The sequence below is a fragment of the Manis pentadactyla genome, chromosome 13, assembly GCF_030020395.1.
Source record: "Manis pentadactyla isolate mManPen7 chromosome 13, mManPen7.hap1, whole genome shotgun sequence".
NCBI lineage: Eukaryota > Metazoa > Chordata > Mammalia > Pholidota > Manidae > Manis > Manis pentadactyla.
Genome location: NC_080031.1, coordinates 34,523,332 through 34,539,721, shown reverse-complemented (window position 1 = coordinate 34,539,721; position 16,390 = coordinate 34,523,332). Strand labels below are relative to the sequence as shown.

Below are 16,390 nucleotides of genomic sequence, written 5' to 3'. Positions count from 1 at the left end.
CAAGAGTTACTCCTATTCCTAATTCACTCACTAAATTTGAACGTTTTTGCTGCGGTTGAGGTCACTAGCATCACAATGACAGTGTCATCATCATCTTTTTTGAGGGGGAATGAGATGTATAGAGGTTAAGTCTAAAGTTGGGGGTTCTAGAGAACTGTAAGTTTTAGGACTGTATACTTCAAACACAAGGGGCAGTGTCAGATAACCTAGAACACTAAACTGAAATAAAACTGAACATTCATTCAAATGGCCCTTATAATTGCTTGTTACTATAGCACAAAAAAGCTAAGTCAGATATTTAAATTTAGGAGGGGCACAGTGGCATTGGTCATCCAGAAAAACCAGTGCAGGACTGACAAGGGATTTGATTTTGAAGGAAAGAAGAGAGTGGGAGGAATAAAACAGAAGGGAACAAGGGGATCCAGTTCAACTTTTACTGTAGTAATTCTTACCACGAGCATAAACAGCACTTGAAAAAAATGTAATTAAAACAAAGAAAGGCTGACAGTAACAATGGTTTGATAAATTATAAAATAGTTCTCCCAACCCACTCTATTTCTTGATTTTTTTCCACAAAATTAATTTAAAAAATCATTTTGTCAGTGTCACTCTAGAAAAAAAGCACTAAACTCCATATAGAGAGATAAAAACACAATGTAAAAACCTGTTAACTTTTTCTTTCCTAAAGGAAATCAAAGGAATATATGACAAGGAAATGCTGGTGAGTGAAACATAAAACTTTCGTAGGAGAGACAGAAAAGATTTGCCGTTAAATCGAATCCACTCTCTAAATACGACTGTAAGTCTAATATATCCCTCATGCCCAATTGTAGTCTTAAATTTGTGGCTCAATTTAAATTTGAAATTAATTGCTTTCTTATCACCTTCCCAGAGAAATAAAATTATGTCAGAAGGTTTCAAAAGACAATTACTGAATAATTAAATCACCTTTAATGGCTGAATAAGGAAAAGGAAGCTAGTCAACTGAAGTGTCTGCAGGAGAATGCCATGGAGACCACAAACAGTTTCATGATGAGGCCCAGTCAGCCGGTACCTAGAATCCCTCCAAGAGCAGAGCTGTGCAAAGTGCACTCTGACATTCCTTTCAACTAGAGCTCCTGACTTTGGCAATTAAAAGCCTTTCTCAACTGTAACATCTGAAGTTCTCATGTATACACATCTGAAAGACAGTTTGATTGTTACCTACCTAAACCGTCTCTAAATATATCTGTATGTGGAATTTATTCTACCCAATATCCTTATCCCAAAATCTTACTGAAAAATTTCTGCACCCAGTGGAAAATAAAAACCTAATTTTAAATGTCACGTACATTGCCAAATGCATTTTAATACTTCCAAGATGAGATGATTAAATTACAAAGTTCTAAAGTCTTCATATAAAAACCATCTCTCCCTCCCACACATGCCTGTCTTCTTGACAAGCATGTAGGAACTGTTTCCAAGACTATCAGCCTGTCATGGACTGAAGGAATATTCTTGATAGAGCATGCTCAGCTTAGGCACATTTATAATTTGAACATCTATTGTTAGTGTAAAACAGGCACTGTGTGGAGTGATTATTGATGAAGTGATTATCCCTTCATTTCATCTTCTGATAGCAGGGACATCCATCAAATTTCTTACATTCATTGCATCTCAGAAGCATAAGCATAAATCACAACAGAAGTACAAAGTTGCTGCTATTTACAAGGCACCTTTTTTTCTTTATTCTTGATCTGAAAGTCAAAACACTGCAGATGATTATTTGAGGGGAGGGAAGAGAGAGAGAATGAGCTCACTCGAATGCTGTAGAAATAGCCATTGGACCTGTGTTCTACATTTACAACATAAGAAACGTTCTTACTGTGGATTTATGTCGGGGTTAATTTTTTTCAATTCAATGATGTCTTCCACAGTTTTTTCAATACCATCAGGGTGAACACTCACTGAAGTCTGCAACAGCTGGAAAACATGTTTCAGTCAGTTCCCTTGTCATGAACACCAGTGGCTTCAGTGGGGTCTATTGAGATAGGGGCTTCAAGTATTTGCTTAAAGTTTCTATATAAAGAATCTAAACTATAAGCAAAACTTTATTTAGCATTTGAATTCTAGTAAATTTGATGTTTTCATAATGGGGGTAGTATAATTTTCCTTAAATAAGAAATACATAAAATTTTTAAGTCATTGTCATCTGTTTTAAGCTACTTACATTGAAATATTATATATATATATCTTTTTTTCTCATCCAACATACATGGTTCCCATTGTTAATGTGCATTATGTCTATGACTGAGTAAAGCATATGGGGGGACATAGTCTTAACGATGCCAAGACATAAGAAACCCAGATTTTCTCTTTTATCTAGATGTTTCACTCTGTGCTGTAAAAGTGGCTCCTTTGATTTTCTTGGAAAATCTTGAGTATAAAAATTAATGATTAGGATATTGAGGAAATACCAGAGAGTTAACACTTCTCTTATCTTCAAGGAATACTTATTTTATGATTTAAAACAGGGGTAAAAAAGATTAATTCAACAATGAAGTAATAAGTGCATCATAAATCTCTAGAAATTCACATACAGTGGCTGCTCTTGAGTCAAAAGTACAGTGGTTTGTGATGCAAACAATTCTTCCTTCTCAGTTTGCATTTGTTTTAATAACCAATGGTATATTTTTGTTTCTTAAAATTTTTACTGAAAAATATAGGAAAAATTTTACTTACTTTACTTTTTGAATCCCTCAGTGATGTTTCTGTAAGAGATAATAAAAAAGGTCATTCAAAAGTTATCCTTCACAAGTAGCTTAAAATAATGTACTGAAATGTAACATTGTATCCTCAACCCCACCAAGCTTACATTTTGCTAATTTCTTTGTTTCAAGCTTACCGATTTTCATGGTTCTAGAAGCACCAGGCTTGGTGTTGTAACAGATCCGTTGTAGTTCACATCTTCCTGTCAGCTTCCTCATTACAAATTTCAGGCAGCGCCACAGAAATTTACAGTAAAAATACAGGCACACATGGATCAACATTCTGTCAAAAACAAAAGACAGCACCCTTCCAACAGAATTCTAGAAGAGACTAGAAAGCACCCACCACCAGCAAGAAAAGGAGCCCAGAAGAAAACCAACCGTTAGACTTCTAAGTTTACAAGCATATTTCATTTTTCTAATCCCAAGTTATTTTTTCTAAGGTAGCTACGAAAATCCATCATTGGGAGGGAAGCCCAAGGTCTGTGTGGACAAACTTCCTATATGACTGCAATTTAATTTCCTAGTCAATTTAATAATCCAACAAACTGAGGGTGAGGCATGGGAATCCTTTCTTTTCCTACAAACATTTTGAAAAATAAATCAGAACCTCGATAACAGTATCCTTGGGGTTTAGAAGTGGTCTCTCCCTTAGATATGGGGCAAGAACATGCTATGGCCACGCTCCTCTCCAGCCTCTGCAGACAGCCTCCCAGCTTGCCCAGGTTCATTCCCAACCCCTTTCTAGTGGCTTCTTTTTTGTGGGGGTGGGAGGACACTATTTATTTCTTCCCCTGATCCCGTTCTTCCCTCCTTCCCTTTCTCTCCTTTGGGCGCTGTTGTCCTTGAGGACGTGGTTGTATGGCCACCTGTCTTCTCTACTAACCAATCCCGACACTTCTTGGACTTGCCAGAAGCCTCCTCACCAATTCACTGAACAAGCGTGCTGCCCTTTGGTCCCCCAACATTTTCTTTTTTTTTTGAGAGGGCATCTCTCATATTTATTGATCAAATGGTTAACAACAATAAAATTCTGTATAGGGGACTCAATGCTCAATGCACAATCATTAATCCACCCAAAGCCTAATTCTCGTCAGTCTCCAATCTTCTGAAGCATAACGAACAAGTTCTTACATGGTGAACAAATTCTTACATAGTGAATAAGTTCTTACATGGTGAACAGTACAAGGGCAGTCATCACAGAAACTTTCGGTTTTGATCACGCATTAGAACTATAAACAATCAGGTCAAATACGAATATTCATTTGATTTTTGTACTTGACATATGTGAATCCCACATTTCTCCCTTATTATTATTATTATTATATTTAATAAAATGCTGAAGTGGTAGGTAGATGCAAGATAAAGGTAGAAAACATAGTTTAGTGTTGTAAGAGAGCAAATGTAGATGATCAGGTGTGTGCCTGTAGACTATGTGTTAATCCAAGCTAGACCAGGGCAATAAAACATCCACGTATGCAGAAGATTTCTCTCAGAACAGGGGGTGGTGAGGTTCTAAGCCTTACCTCTGTTGATCCCCAATTTCTCACCTGATGGCCCCCTTGCGACTGCGCCTGTCTTAGGTTGTTCCTCCCTTAAGGAATCTTACCCATCTCTGGCTAACCAGTCATCTTCCGGGGCCATACAGGGAAATGTAAAGTTGGTAAGTGAGAGAGAAGCCATATTGTTTGAAAAGGTTAGCTTTTTACTTCTTTGCATATTTATGCCCTGTGGCTTCTATGCCCAGCATTTGTCTTGAGGTATCTTTTCCACTTGGAGGAATTATGATACTGGGTAAATTCTATATGAGGCACGAATTCTATTTAAGGGTTGTAATTAGGAAGGAAGAAGAAAAGCTACAGAAGTAGCAGATGGAAGAAAACATGGGAAGATTGATTATTTCTTTGACATATCTTCTTGTAGAGTAACTTCAGCATGTATAGGTTTTAAACTACTAATTAAATTGTGCACACACATTAACATAATAGGAATACAGTTACATAACCAAAGCAGACCTATAATTACCAGCCATCTCCAGTGAAACCAAGAAAACCAGTTAGGCATCCTAGGCGTTTGTGAAAATTTATCTATGATATGATGGATATTGTCCAACTGAACTTCAACAGTCTGAGAGAAATCAGACAAGTTAAAACAACCCATTCCTGGGAACTGTTCACATCCCATATGTTCTTTTAACAGTAGATAGTTGGTAGTTGTGAGATTTTGGAGCGCTACAACTTGCACTTCTCCTAATTCTTGGTTGAGTTCCAACAAGTAGTGATTCTACAACATTTCGCTATGCTGATGGACAGTGACTGTAAAGGGGCTTATAGGGGGGACCTGGTATAGGGGAGAGGGGAGAACCTAGTAAACATAATATTTTTCATGTAAGTGTAGATCCAGTCAAATTTGTTGTTTTACTGTATGCATAGGCCAACTTAGATATCTCGTTCTTCATTCCCATGGCAAGTTCAGGAACCAGTGGGATGAATGTAGCTACAACTGTAGCAGCGCCTGGATCTTTGTTGAGGTTTTTTGATGATCATCTTCTGGTATGAGTCTTCCAGAGAGTGCTGATGTTGGAAGTTTTTTTCATATCGTATCTTAGTTCATTTTCAGGGTAGCCCAATTAGGCTTTAATCCTCTGTATAAACACAAACAGACCCTTTGCCCACACTTTGATATGCCCTTTATACCATTGTGTAGAACTCATTGGAGGTCACCACACAGGAACTGCTTTTTTTTTTTGTTATCATTAATCTACACTTACATGAAGAATATTATGTTTACTAGGTTCTCCCCTCTCCCCTATACCAGGTCCCCCCTATAAGCCCCTTTACAGTCACTGTCCATCAGCATAGCAAAATGTGGTAGAATCACTACTTGTCTTCTCTGTGTTGTACAGCCCTTCTCTATCTTCCACCCCCCCCATTATGCATGCTAATCTTAATACCCTCCTTCTTCTTACCCCCCTTATCCCTCCCTACCCACCCATACTCCCCAGTCCCTTTCCTTTGGTACCTGTTAGTCCATTCTTGGGTTCTGTGATTCCGCTTCTGTTTTGTTCCTTCAGTTTTTCCTTTGTTCTTATACTTCACAGATGAGTGAGATCATTTGGTATTTCTCTTTCCCACTTGGCTTATTTCACTGAGCATAATATCCTTCAGCTCCATTCATGTTGCTGCAAATGGTAGGATTTGCTCTCTTCTTATGGCTGAGTAATATTCCATTGTGTATATGTACCACTTCTTCTTTATCCATTCATCTACCGATGGACATTTAGGTTGCTTCCAATTCTTGGCTATTGTAAATAGTGCTGCGATAAACATAGGGGTGCATCAGTCTTTTTCAAACTTGATTGCTGCGTTCTTAGGGAAAATTCCTAGGAGTGCAATTCCTGGGTCAAATGGTAAGTCTGTTTTGAGCATTTTGATGTACCTCCATACTGCTTTCCACAATGGTTGAACTAATTTACATTCCCACCAGCAGTGTAGGAGGGTTCCCCTTTCTCCACAGCCTCGCCAACATTTGTTGTTGTTTGTCTTTTGGATGGTAGCCATCCTTACTGGTGTGAGATGATACCTCATTGTAGTTTTAATTTGCATTTCTCTGATAATTACCGACGTGGAGCATCTTTTCATTTGTCTGTTGGCCATCTGTATTTCTTTTTTGGAGAACTGTCTGTTCAGTTCCTCTGCCCATTTTTTAATTGGATTATTTGCTTTTTGTTTGTTGAGGCGTGTGAGCTCTTTATATATTTTGGACGTCAAGCCTTTATCAGATCTGTCATTTACAAATATATTCTCCCATACTGTAGGGTTCCTTTTTGTTCTATTGATGGTGTCCTTTGCTGTACAGAAGCTTTTCAGCTTAATATAGTCCCACTTGTTCATTTTTGCTGTTGTTTTCCTAGCCCGGAGAGATGTTCAAGAAGAGGTCACTCATGTTTATGTCTAAGAGGTTTTTGCCTATGTTTTCTTCCAAGAGTTTAATGGTTTCATGACTTGCATTCAGGTCTTTGATCCATTTTGTATTTACTTTTGTATATGGGGTTAGACAATGGTCCGGTTTCATTCTCCTACATGTAGCTGTGCAGTTTTGCCAGCACCATCTGTTGAAGAGACTGTCATTTCGCCATTGTATGTCCATGGCTCCTTTATCAAATATTAAATGACCATATATGTTTGGGTTAATGTCTGGAGTCTCTAGTCTGTTCCACTATTCTGTGGCTCTGTTCTTGTGCCAGTACCAAATTGTCTTTATTACTATGGCTTTATAATAGAGCTTGAAGTTGGGGACTGAGATCCCCCCTACTTTATTCTTCTTTCTCAGGATTGCTTTGGCTATTCGGAGTCTTTGGTGTTTCCATATGAATTTTTGAATTATTTGTTCCAGTTCATTGAAGAATGTTGCTGGTAATTTGATAGGGATTTCATCAAATCTGTATATTACTTTGGGCAGGATGGCCATTTTGACGATATTAATTCTTCCTAGTCACGAGCATGGGATGAGTTTCCATTTGTTAGTGTCCCCTTTAGTTTCTCTTAAGAGTGACTTGTAGTTTTCAGAGTATAGGTTTTTCACTATTTTGGTTACGTTTATTCCTAGGTATTTTATTCTTTTTGATGCAGTTGTGAATGGAATTGTTTTCCTGATTTCTCTTTCTATTGGTTCATTGTTGGTGTATAGGAAAGCTACTGATTTCTCTGTGTTAATTTTCTACCCTGCAACTTTGCTGTATTCCGATATCAGTTCTAGTAGTTTTGGGGTGGAGTCTTTTGGGTTTTTTAGGTACAATATCATGTCAACTGCAAATAGTGACAGTTTAACTTCTTCTTTACCAATATGGATTCCTTGTATTTCCTTGTTTTGTCTGATTGCCGTGGCTAGGACCTCCAGTACTATGTTAAATAACAGTGGGGAGAGTGGGCATCCCTGTCTAGTTCCCGATCTCAGAGGAAATGCTTTCAGCTTCTAGCTGTTCAATATAATGTTGGCTGTGGGTTTTTCATAGATGGCCTTTATTATGTTGAGGTACTTGCCCTCTATTTCCATTTTGCTGAGAGTTTTTATCATGAATGGATGTTGAACTTTGTCAAATGCTTTTTCAGCATCTATGGAGATGATCATGTGGTTTTTGTCTTTCTTTTTGTTGATGTGGTGGATGATGTTGATGGACTTTTGAATATTGTGCCATCCTTGCATCCCTGAGATGAATCCCACTTGGTCATGGTGTATGATCCTTTTGATGTATTTTTGAATTCGGTTTGCTAATATTTTGTTGAGTATTTTTGCATCTACGTTCATCAGGGATATTGGTCTGTAGTTTTCTTTTTTGGTGGGGACTTTGCCTGGTTTTGGTATTAGGGTGATGTTAGCTTCATAGAATGAGTTTGGGAGTATCCCCTCCTCTTCTATTTTTTGGAAACCTTTAAGGAGAATGGGTATTATGTCTTCCCTGTATGTCTGATAAAATTCCGAGGTAAATCCATCTGGCCCGGGGGTTTTGTTCTTTGGTAGTTTTTTGATTACCGCTTCAATTTCATTGCTGGCAATTGGTCTGTTTAGATTTTCTGTTTCTTTCTGGGTCAGTCTTGGAAGGTTGTATTTTTCTAGGAAGTTGTCCATTTCTCCTAGGTTTCCCAGCTTGTTAGCATATAGGTTTTCATAGTATTCTCTAATAATTCTTTGTATTTCTGTGGGGTCCGTCGTGATTTTTCCTTTCTCTTTTCTAATTCTGTTGATTTGTGTTGACTCTCTTTTCCTCTTAATAAGTCTGGCTAGAGGCTTATCTATTTTGTTTATTTTCTCGAAGAACCAGCTCTTGGTTTCATTGATTTTTGCTATTGTTTTATTCTTCTCAATTTTATTTATTTCTTCTCTGATCTTTATTATGTCCCTCCTTCTGCTGACCTTAGGCCTCATTTGTTCTTCTTTTTCCAATTTCGATAATTGTGACATTAGACCATTCATTTAGGATTGTTCTTCTTTCTTTAAGTATACCTGGAGTGCTATATACTTTCCTCTTAAGACTGCTTTTGCTGTGTCCCACAGAAGTTGGGTCTTAGTGCTGTTGTTGTCATTTGTTTCCATATATTGCTGGATCTCCATTTTGATTTGGTCATTGATCCATTGATTATTTCGGAGCGTGTTATTAAGCCTCCATGTGTTTGTGAGCCTTTCTGCTTTCTTTGTACAGTTTATTTCTAGTTTTATGCCTTTGTGGTCTGAAAAGTTGTTTGGTAGGATTTCAATCTTTTGGAATTTACTGAGGCTCTTTTTGTGGCCTAGTATGTGGTCTATTCTGGAGAATGTTCCATGTGCACTTGAGAAGAATGTGCATCCTGTTTCTTTTGGATGTAGAGTTCTGTAGATGTCTATTAGGTCCATCTGTTCTAGTGTGTTGTTCAGAGCCTCTGTGTCCTTACTTGTTTTCTGTCTGGTGGATCTGTCCTTTGGAGTGAGTGGTGCGTTGAAGTCTCCCAGAATGAATGCATTGCAGTCTATTTCCTCCTTTAGTTCTGTTAGTATTTGTTTCAGATATGTTGGTGCTCTTGTATTGGGTGCATATATATTTATAATGGTTATATCCTCTTGTTGGACTGAGCCCTTTATCATTATGTAATGTCCTTCTTTGTCTTTTGTTACTTTATTTTGAAGTCTGTTTTGTATGATACTAGTATTGCAACACCTGCTTTTTTTCTCTCTGTTGTTTGCATGAAATATCTTCTTCCATCCCTTGACTTTAAGTCTGTGCATGTCTTTGGGTTTGAGGTGAGTGTCTTGTAAGCAGCATATGGATGGATCTTGCTTTTTTATCCATTCTATTACTCTGTGTCTTTTGATTGGTACATTCAGTCCATTTACATTTATTGTGATTATTGAAAGGTATGTACTTATTGCCATTGCAGGCTTTAAGTTTGTGGTTACCAAAGGTTCAGGGTTAGCTTATTTACTATCTTACTGTCTAACTTAACTCGCTTGTTGAGCTATTGTAAACATGGTCTGATGATTCTTTATTTCTCTCCCTTCTTATTCCTCCTCCTCCCTTCTTTATATGTTAGGTGTTTTGTTCTGTGCTCTTTTTAGGAGTGCTCCCATCTAGAGCAGTCCCTGTAAGATGCCCTGTAGAGGTGGTTTGTGGGAGGCAAATTCCCTCAACTTCTGTTTGTCTGGGAATTGTTTAATTCCTCCTTCATATTTAAATGATAGTCGTGCTGGATACAGTAGTCTTGGTTCAAGGCCCTTCTGTTTCATTGCATTAAGTATATCATGCCATTCTCTTTTGGCCTGTAGGGTTTCTGTTGAGAAGTCTGATGATAGCCTGATGGGTTTTCCTTTGTAGGTGACCTTTTTTTCCTCTCTGGCTGCCTTTAATACTTTGTCCTTGTCTTTGATCTTTGCCATTTTAATTATTATGTGTCTTGATGTTGCCCTTCTTGGATCCCTTGTCATGGGAGTTCTGTGTACCTCTGTGGTCTGAGAGGCCATGTCCTCCCCTAGTTTGGGGAAGTTTCCAGCAATTGTTTCTTCAAAGACACTTTCTACCCCCTTGTCTCCCTCTTCTTCTTCTGGTACCCATATAATGCGTATATTGTTCCTTTTAGATTGGTCACTCAGCTCTCTTAGAATTCTTTCATTCCTGGAGATTCTTTTATCTCTCTCTGCATCAGCTTCTCTGCGTTCCTGTTCTCTGTTTTCTAGCCCATTAATGGTCTCTTACATCTCGTCCATTCTGTTTTGAAGTCCTTCCAGAGCTTGTTTTATTTCTGTATTCTCCTTCCTTAGTTCTTGCATATTTCTCTGCAAGTCCATCAGTATGGTTATGACTTTTGTTTTGAAATCTTTTTCAGGAAGACTGGTTAAATCTATCTCCCCAGTTTCCTTCTCAGGGGAAGATGTAGCAGATGCCAAAGCTGTCTGGGTTAGTCTTGTCTGGATCAAACTTTTTTGCCTTTTCATGTTGGTAGGTGCTATTGACTGTCAGCTGGGAGAGCCAAACTTCCACTTGCTACTGGCCTTTCTTTACTGGGACAACTGAGATCCCTAGTGGCTTGTGTTTGGCAATTGCATGTAGACTGGGTCTTTGTGTCTTGCCTGGCCGGTATTGAGGAAGCTCCCTTGCTGAGGGCGTGGCCAGCCACTGGCTGCTTCTCTGCTATATCCGTGCCCCGGAGGGGTAATGGACGGGGGGCTGTTTGGCTGTTTACCTCCATGAGGGGTCTCAGAGCTGTTGCCCAGGGGGTTAGTGCTCCCGGGTTTCCCTGGAATTTCCAGCTTCTGGACTGTGACCTGGGTTGTTTCTGTCCAGCTGTTGCATCTCTGCCCCTTTAAGACTTTCAAAAAGCACTCGCTTTTCTTTGTCACAGGGGCATCAGCTTCGGGACCCGCTCAGAGGTCTTGCTGCCCTGTTTCCCTAGTTTCCAGCCCTCCACGCATGCACTGTGTCTGCGCTCTGGTACAGATGACTAGGGCTGGGCGTTTAGCAGTCCTGGGCTCCCTCTCCCTCCCCGCTCCGACTCCTCTCCTCCTGCCGGGAGCTGGGGTGAGGGGCGCTCGGGTCGCACATGGCCGGTGCTTGTATCTTACCCCTTTCACCAGTCGCTGGGCTCTCACACGTGTGGATGTAGTCTGGCTGTTGTCCTGTGTCTTCTGGTCTCTCTTTTAGGATTAGTTGTATTTGTTGTATTTTCAAAAATATATATGTTTTTGGGAGGAGATTCCCACTGTCCTACTCATGCCACCATATTGGCTCCGCCTCCCAACATTCTTTCATTTATACTTTCCCCAAACCTCACCTCCTGGCAAGTTTGTTTCTAGCTTCTGCTAAACAAATTTTCTTTATTGCATACCCTATCTCACTCCAATAATACCTTAACAAACTATGAAGCATATGGTCACCAATCATGCACTTATTTACAACATCTCTGGCACATGTGAATTCGTGTTTTATGTTGATTTCTGTTTTTAGTATGTGAGTGTCTACTCTTCACAGTACTGTTCAGAGTCTCAAAATGACTCAAGTAAAGAGGACTTACCGTCCAGGAATTTATATTCAACCCATCTTCTCTTACTAGTATGCCTTCCTAGGAGGCAGTATTATTTATATTACTTCCTATTGGTGTCATTTCTAAAAGGTGTTATTTTTTCTCTAATGTCCACAAATTCTCTTTAGTTCTAACATAAGGGGATAGGGGGTTATTCAGATGAATCAGGGTAGCTAACCAATAGCCTCAATGCCATGATCCACTCCTACATATGACCCAAATTCCTAACTGTGTTCCTCTCCTCAAATTGTTCTGCCTCCAGTATCTTGAACAGCCTGTGTTAAAAATGAAAATTCCAACAGCCTAACTTGTGCAAAGGCCTGGGGGGTCTATATCATACAGAGACAAAGGGAACAGAAGAAACAGTGTAAGTAACCAAACTGCTACATGAACACAGCACAATGGAATCCTTTGCAGGCAATAAAATTGTGTTCTAGAATATCTAATAACATATGAGAAAATGGCCTTAATGTTTATTAAATAGAAAAAAGATAGAAAGCAATATGTATAGGATGATCTACTTTTTTCTTTAAAAAAAATAAAGCAATTTTAAGGTGATGTGTGAACAAGAAGAAAAAGACTGACAAGATGCACAATAAGACTGTTAACAGTAACGTTCTGGGTAATAGAATTATGAGTAATTTGTAATTTCATTTTTGGTTAAGTATATTTTCATTTGTTCTATAATAAGTATATATTATTTTACTTAAGAAAGCTGTAGCAATTAAAATGTATAAAATGATCACCAAAAGCCATTACAGAAGTGCAAATAAAATTTCAATGTGAAGTCAGATTCTGCCTAAAGACAAAAAATGAATTTGCTTTATTGTCAGGTCTGAAATTCAACTGTTTTAGTCAAATATGTTCAAAGATCTTTTAAGATGTAGGTTATTAGCTTCGAACGAAAAGAAATAACATAACTCTAAAAATAAACTTAGTGGAACATTTAAATAAATGAGTGAGAAATTTTATAAAACCTCAACTTGCTCTCTTGGAGAAAGTTTTTTTCCCCAAGTTTTTTCTGGCGTAACTATTGGATAGTTACAGTTATGCCAGACAAAAAATAGTTGAGCAGTACCTTTCTTAACTGGTCACCAGCCAAATGGTAATGATATTAATTAGTGATTGGCATTATTCCTATTCCTAAGTCAGGGATAAAAGCCTTCCATGATATCTGTCCTTATGGTATTCGTGTACAATTTCCAGTAAAGTTTGCCTAGCACGTGGGCCAGCTTCTCCACTGCAGCCTCGTTGAAGTCTATGTGCCAGAACTCCATGATAATCAGGTTCTTGTGGTACTAAATCTTCCTAGAAAAATGGGTTCTGATTATTGTTTAAGGAATATCTTTGTATTCAGCCTGCTTAGAATATAAGCCACAAAACCATATCATAGCTTAAACTACTGAAAGTTTCCCCAGAGCAAATTCTTCATCAGACCTATATAAAGATGTAGCCTGAAACATAGAGGTGACATCCTAGGTGGCAGGAAGTGTCCAGCTGTAGAGTGACTTACAGCCCATCTGTAGTTTCTCCCCCTGGCCTCCTTGCTTATGAGAAGAAAATGCTGGGGGACTGTTTTGTATCGAGATAGTCTTACATAAAAGGAGAGGGAAGACATCATGGTCTATGTACTTTTTTTTTGGGGGGGGTGAAAGGGTTATACCCAACTTTATTTCCATGGTGGCAGGTCATTCAGGTCTATGTACTTTTATATTTTCTTTTTTTCAATTCTCCTGAGGATATTCATGCTGTCCGAGACAGGGAAACCCAGTGGAAATCTACAGTGAGGGGTCAGAGATGATGCGTCATTTCTTAGGGCTCACCACTCTGTGAGGCGTATCACATTCCTCTCATACAGTCACACAAACAATGTCATGAATCACGAAAGAGAGCTGACATCACTTGTGAGCTGACATCAATACATTGCTTCCTTACCCTTTCATGATTTCTGGGCCAGGAGTTCTGATAATGCTTTTATTATCAAGGATATATTTTTTACTTTTTCCTTGTTTTTCTAATGAGCTAACATATCCAAAAAATATAACATTAAAAGGCCAGGTTGTTATGCTAGGCACTATCTTTTCTTGCTATGCTGGGTACTATATTTTTTAAAGCCAGACCATCAGATCAAAGAATATTTTGGCAGATATAATTTATTTTGCATTTAGTCATAAACCTAAGGTGAGGTCAGAGATGCAAACACCAGTGCTACCTCTAACTATGGAAGCCTTATTTTATAACAGAAACAATCCTCAACTTGCTTCCTCATGGAAGGATAGGCCAGCAACCTCTATATGAACATCTCAGGGTGTCTGGTCTTCACCATCAAATGCCGTCAAGAACTCTCAAAGTTTTGGACCTATGTAAGTCCCTAAATTATAAAGTTTATGGAAAAACTGATGAAAGTCAGAGGAAAACAATAAACATAGTTAGATATTTTGGGAGAATGTTAGATTGGTTTGACATGTTTACCCTGAAAAGGAAGAAATTAAGAAATGGATCTTTAAATGCCTTAAATCTTTAAATTAGCTTAAAGCTAATCACTATTTAGTTTGAGAAAAAAGGAGGGAAGGAGGGAGAGAGAAAGGGAAGAAAGAAAGGACAAAGGGGGGAGCAAAGGTGTGACTGGTTATTGATGAGTTTAAGGATTTCTGGATTCACAGTACCTTTCCTCCTTGTAATTTACTTTATCTTCTTATGTTTCTGAATGCATGCCTTGAATGGAGGCATCTCAGATGTACCTGTGAGGCAGATCCCATTTTCTTTCTTTAATTCCACTTTTCTGTTCCTACTTTTAGAGTAAGAATTACAGCTTCACCCTCTCTACCATCTGAACCCTATGTTCAGGTGGTTTATAGATCTGCTTGTTTTGTCTCCTTGGACTGAGTCATCAAACCAATAAGCTTAGTTTTAAGTGGGGGAATATATTGTTTTTTATCTTCATAAAATTAGACTTGGTTTTTTTAGTTCTGATGGAAGATTCTCAACTCACTACTGAAAAGATATGCTATATTTTATAGGAACAACAATCAAACTCAGAAGACTATGAGAAGAAAGTAAGGATCTTATCTATTTTCAATAACTATATGCATAGACAACAGGTTTTTGTGTCTGTTTAATCACACTTCTTGATAGTACCCCAAAAGGAGTTACTATACTTTCCTAAGATTAGTGCTTTGCTTAAGCACTGGGAGAATCTGATTTAATAATAACTACTTAAATGCATGTTCTACTTCCAATATTTTCTGTTAGTGCAGTTTAATAATATGCTGCAGAGTGAAGTTTGTGGCTGAGTTCACAGCAGTGTTCTTCCATAAGATAATTACAATGACTTTTATTATTTAACATTCATTCTTTAGCTTGAACCAGAATAGCCAGCCAATGTAAATTATTAAAAATGGATCATATCTCTACTACCAAATAAAAGCGAGCTCCTGTCTTGTGGTGCTTTGTTAGAGGAATCATTCAAAAGGATGGGGCCTCTGAAACAGGAGATGCCCCTAGAACCATGTAGCCTCCTGCCTGTGGGGTGAGGGGGGTGGATACCTGTAGGGCAACACTACTCCATCATCTTAAATTTGTGACTCTAACGTCTTCTTTTGGAATAATAAGAAAAAAGTGGCTTATTTTGAACAGTTTCACTGAATTGCTAATGAAAGTTAATTCTTGCTTGAAGAAATTCTATAATGAATAAGAAGTACATTCTTGGTGAGGAAGGATACATCCAAAATGTTCCTACTATAATATGATAATCAGGTTCTTGTGGTACTAAATCTTCCTAGAAAATGGGTTCTGATTTAGTCAAATATGTTCAAAGATCTTTTAAGATGTAGGTTATTAGCTTCCAACGAAAAGAAATAACATAACTCTAAAAATAAACTTAGTGGAATATTTAAATAAATGAGTGAGAAATTTTACAAAACCTCAACTTGCTCTCTTGGAGAAAATTTTTTTCCCCAAGTTTTTTCTGGCGTAACTATTGGATAGTTACAGTTATGCCAGACAAAAAATAGTTGAGCAGTACCTTTCTTAACTGGTCAGTTCTTGATTCAAACCACAGTTTCCTAAAGGAATACTTTTCATCTAAATGGCCATAAAGAAGAGAAAACCACTCAATGATTCCAGCATTTCATGCTCTTGCTAAAATGACATTTTAAGAAATTTCAGTAGTTCTATAGCAGTTCCTAGTTAGGGTGCTCAATGGCAAGCAATTGGAAATTAACTTGTCAATAGGTGTTTGGCCTGGCAAATGGGACCCTCTCTTTAATAAGCTTCCTACAAGGAAAAGAGGCTGCCGAGGACTTGTTCATGAACTGGAAATGTGAACTCACACAGAGAAACCTTTGATTCTAGAAAAACAAGAATATTTTCCTCCATTGAGTAGTGGGGAGGCAGCGCTTCATGTCTAGGCAGCGGGGGACCCCATGGTCTTTCCATCGTTCTTTATGGGAAGAGATCCTGCTGCCTCTTCCCATAAATCTATCATGAATTGATATTATCCAAAATTCTATTACTATAAACAAAAGTCATGTTTTTGATATTCATGGGAAATTTTAGTTGCAAGCTGTGGGGAAAGGGAAATTGCTTTGGTCAGGT

General features: G+C 38.2%; 1 protein-coding gene across 7 annotated transcripts in view; it reads right to left on the bottom strand.

The window, feature by feature from the left end:
- The window catches only part of ELMOD1 (ELMO domain containing 1), a 97,418-nt gene that overhangs the window by 33,909 nt on the left and 47,119 nt on the right, over positions 1–16,390 (bottom strand). For 4 of the 7 annotated variants that reach the window (XM_057491048.1, XM_057491047.1, XM_036902677.2 and 1 more), the window contains 3 exons: positions 2,885–3,030; positions 2,722–2,750; positions 1,865–1,962 (listed from right to left, as the gene is read on the bottom strand). In XM_057491048.1, the coding sequence (XP_057347031.1) occupies positions 1,865–1,962; positions 2,722–2,750; positions 2,885–3,030 (273 nt within the window). Of the gene's footprint in view, positions 1–1,864; positions 1,963–2,721; positions 2,751–2,884; positions 3,079–13,462; positions 13,573–16,390 lie in introns of all 7 variants that reach the window. The other 3 variants (XM_057491046.1, XM_036902675.2, XM_057491045.1) reach the window with 2 other exon arrangements.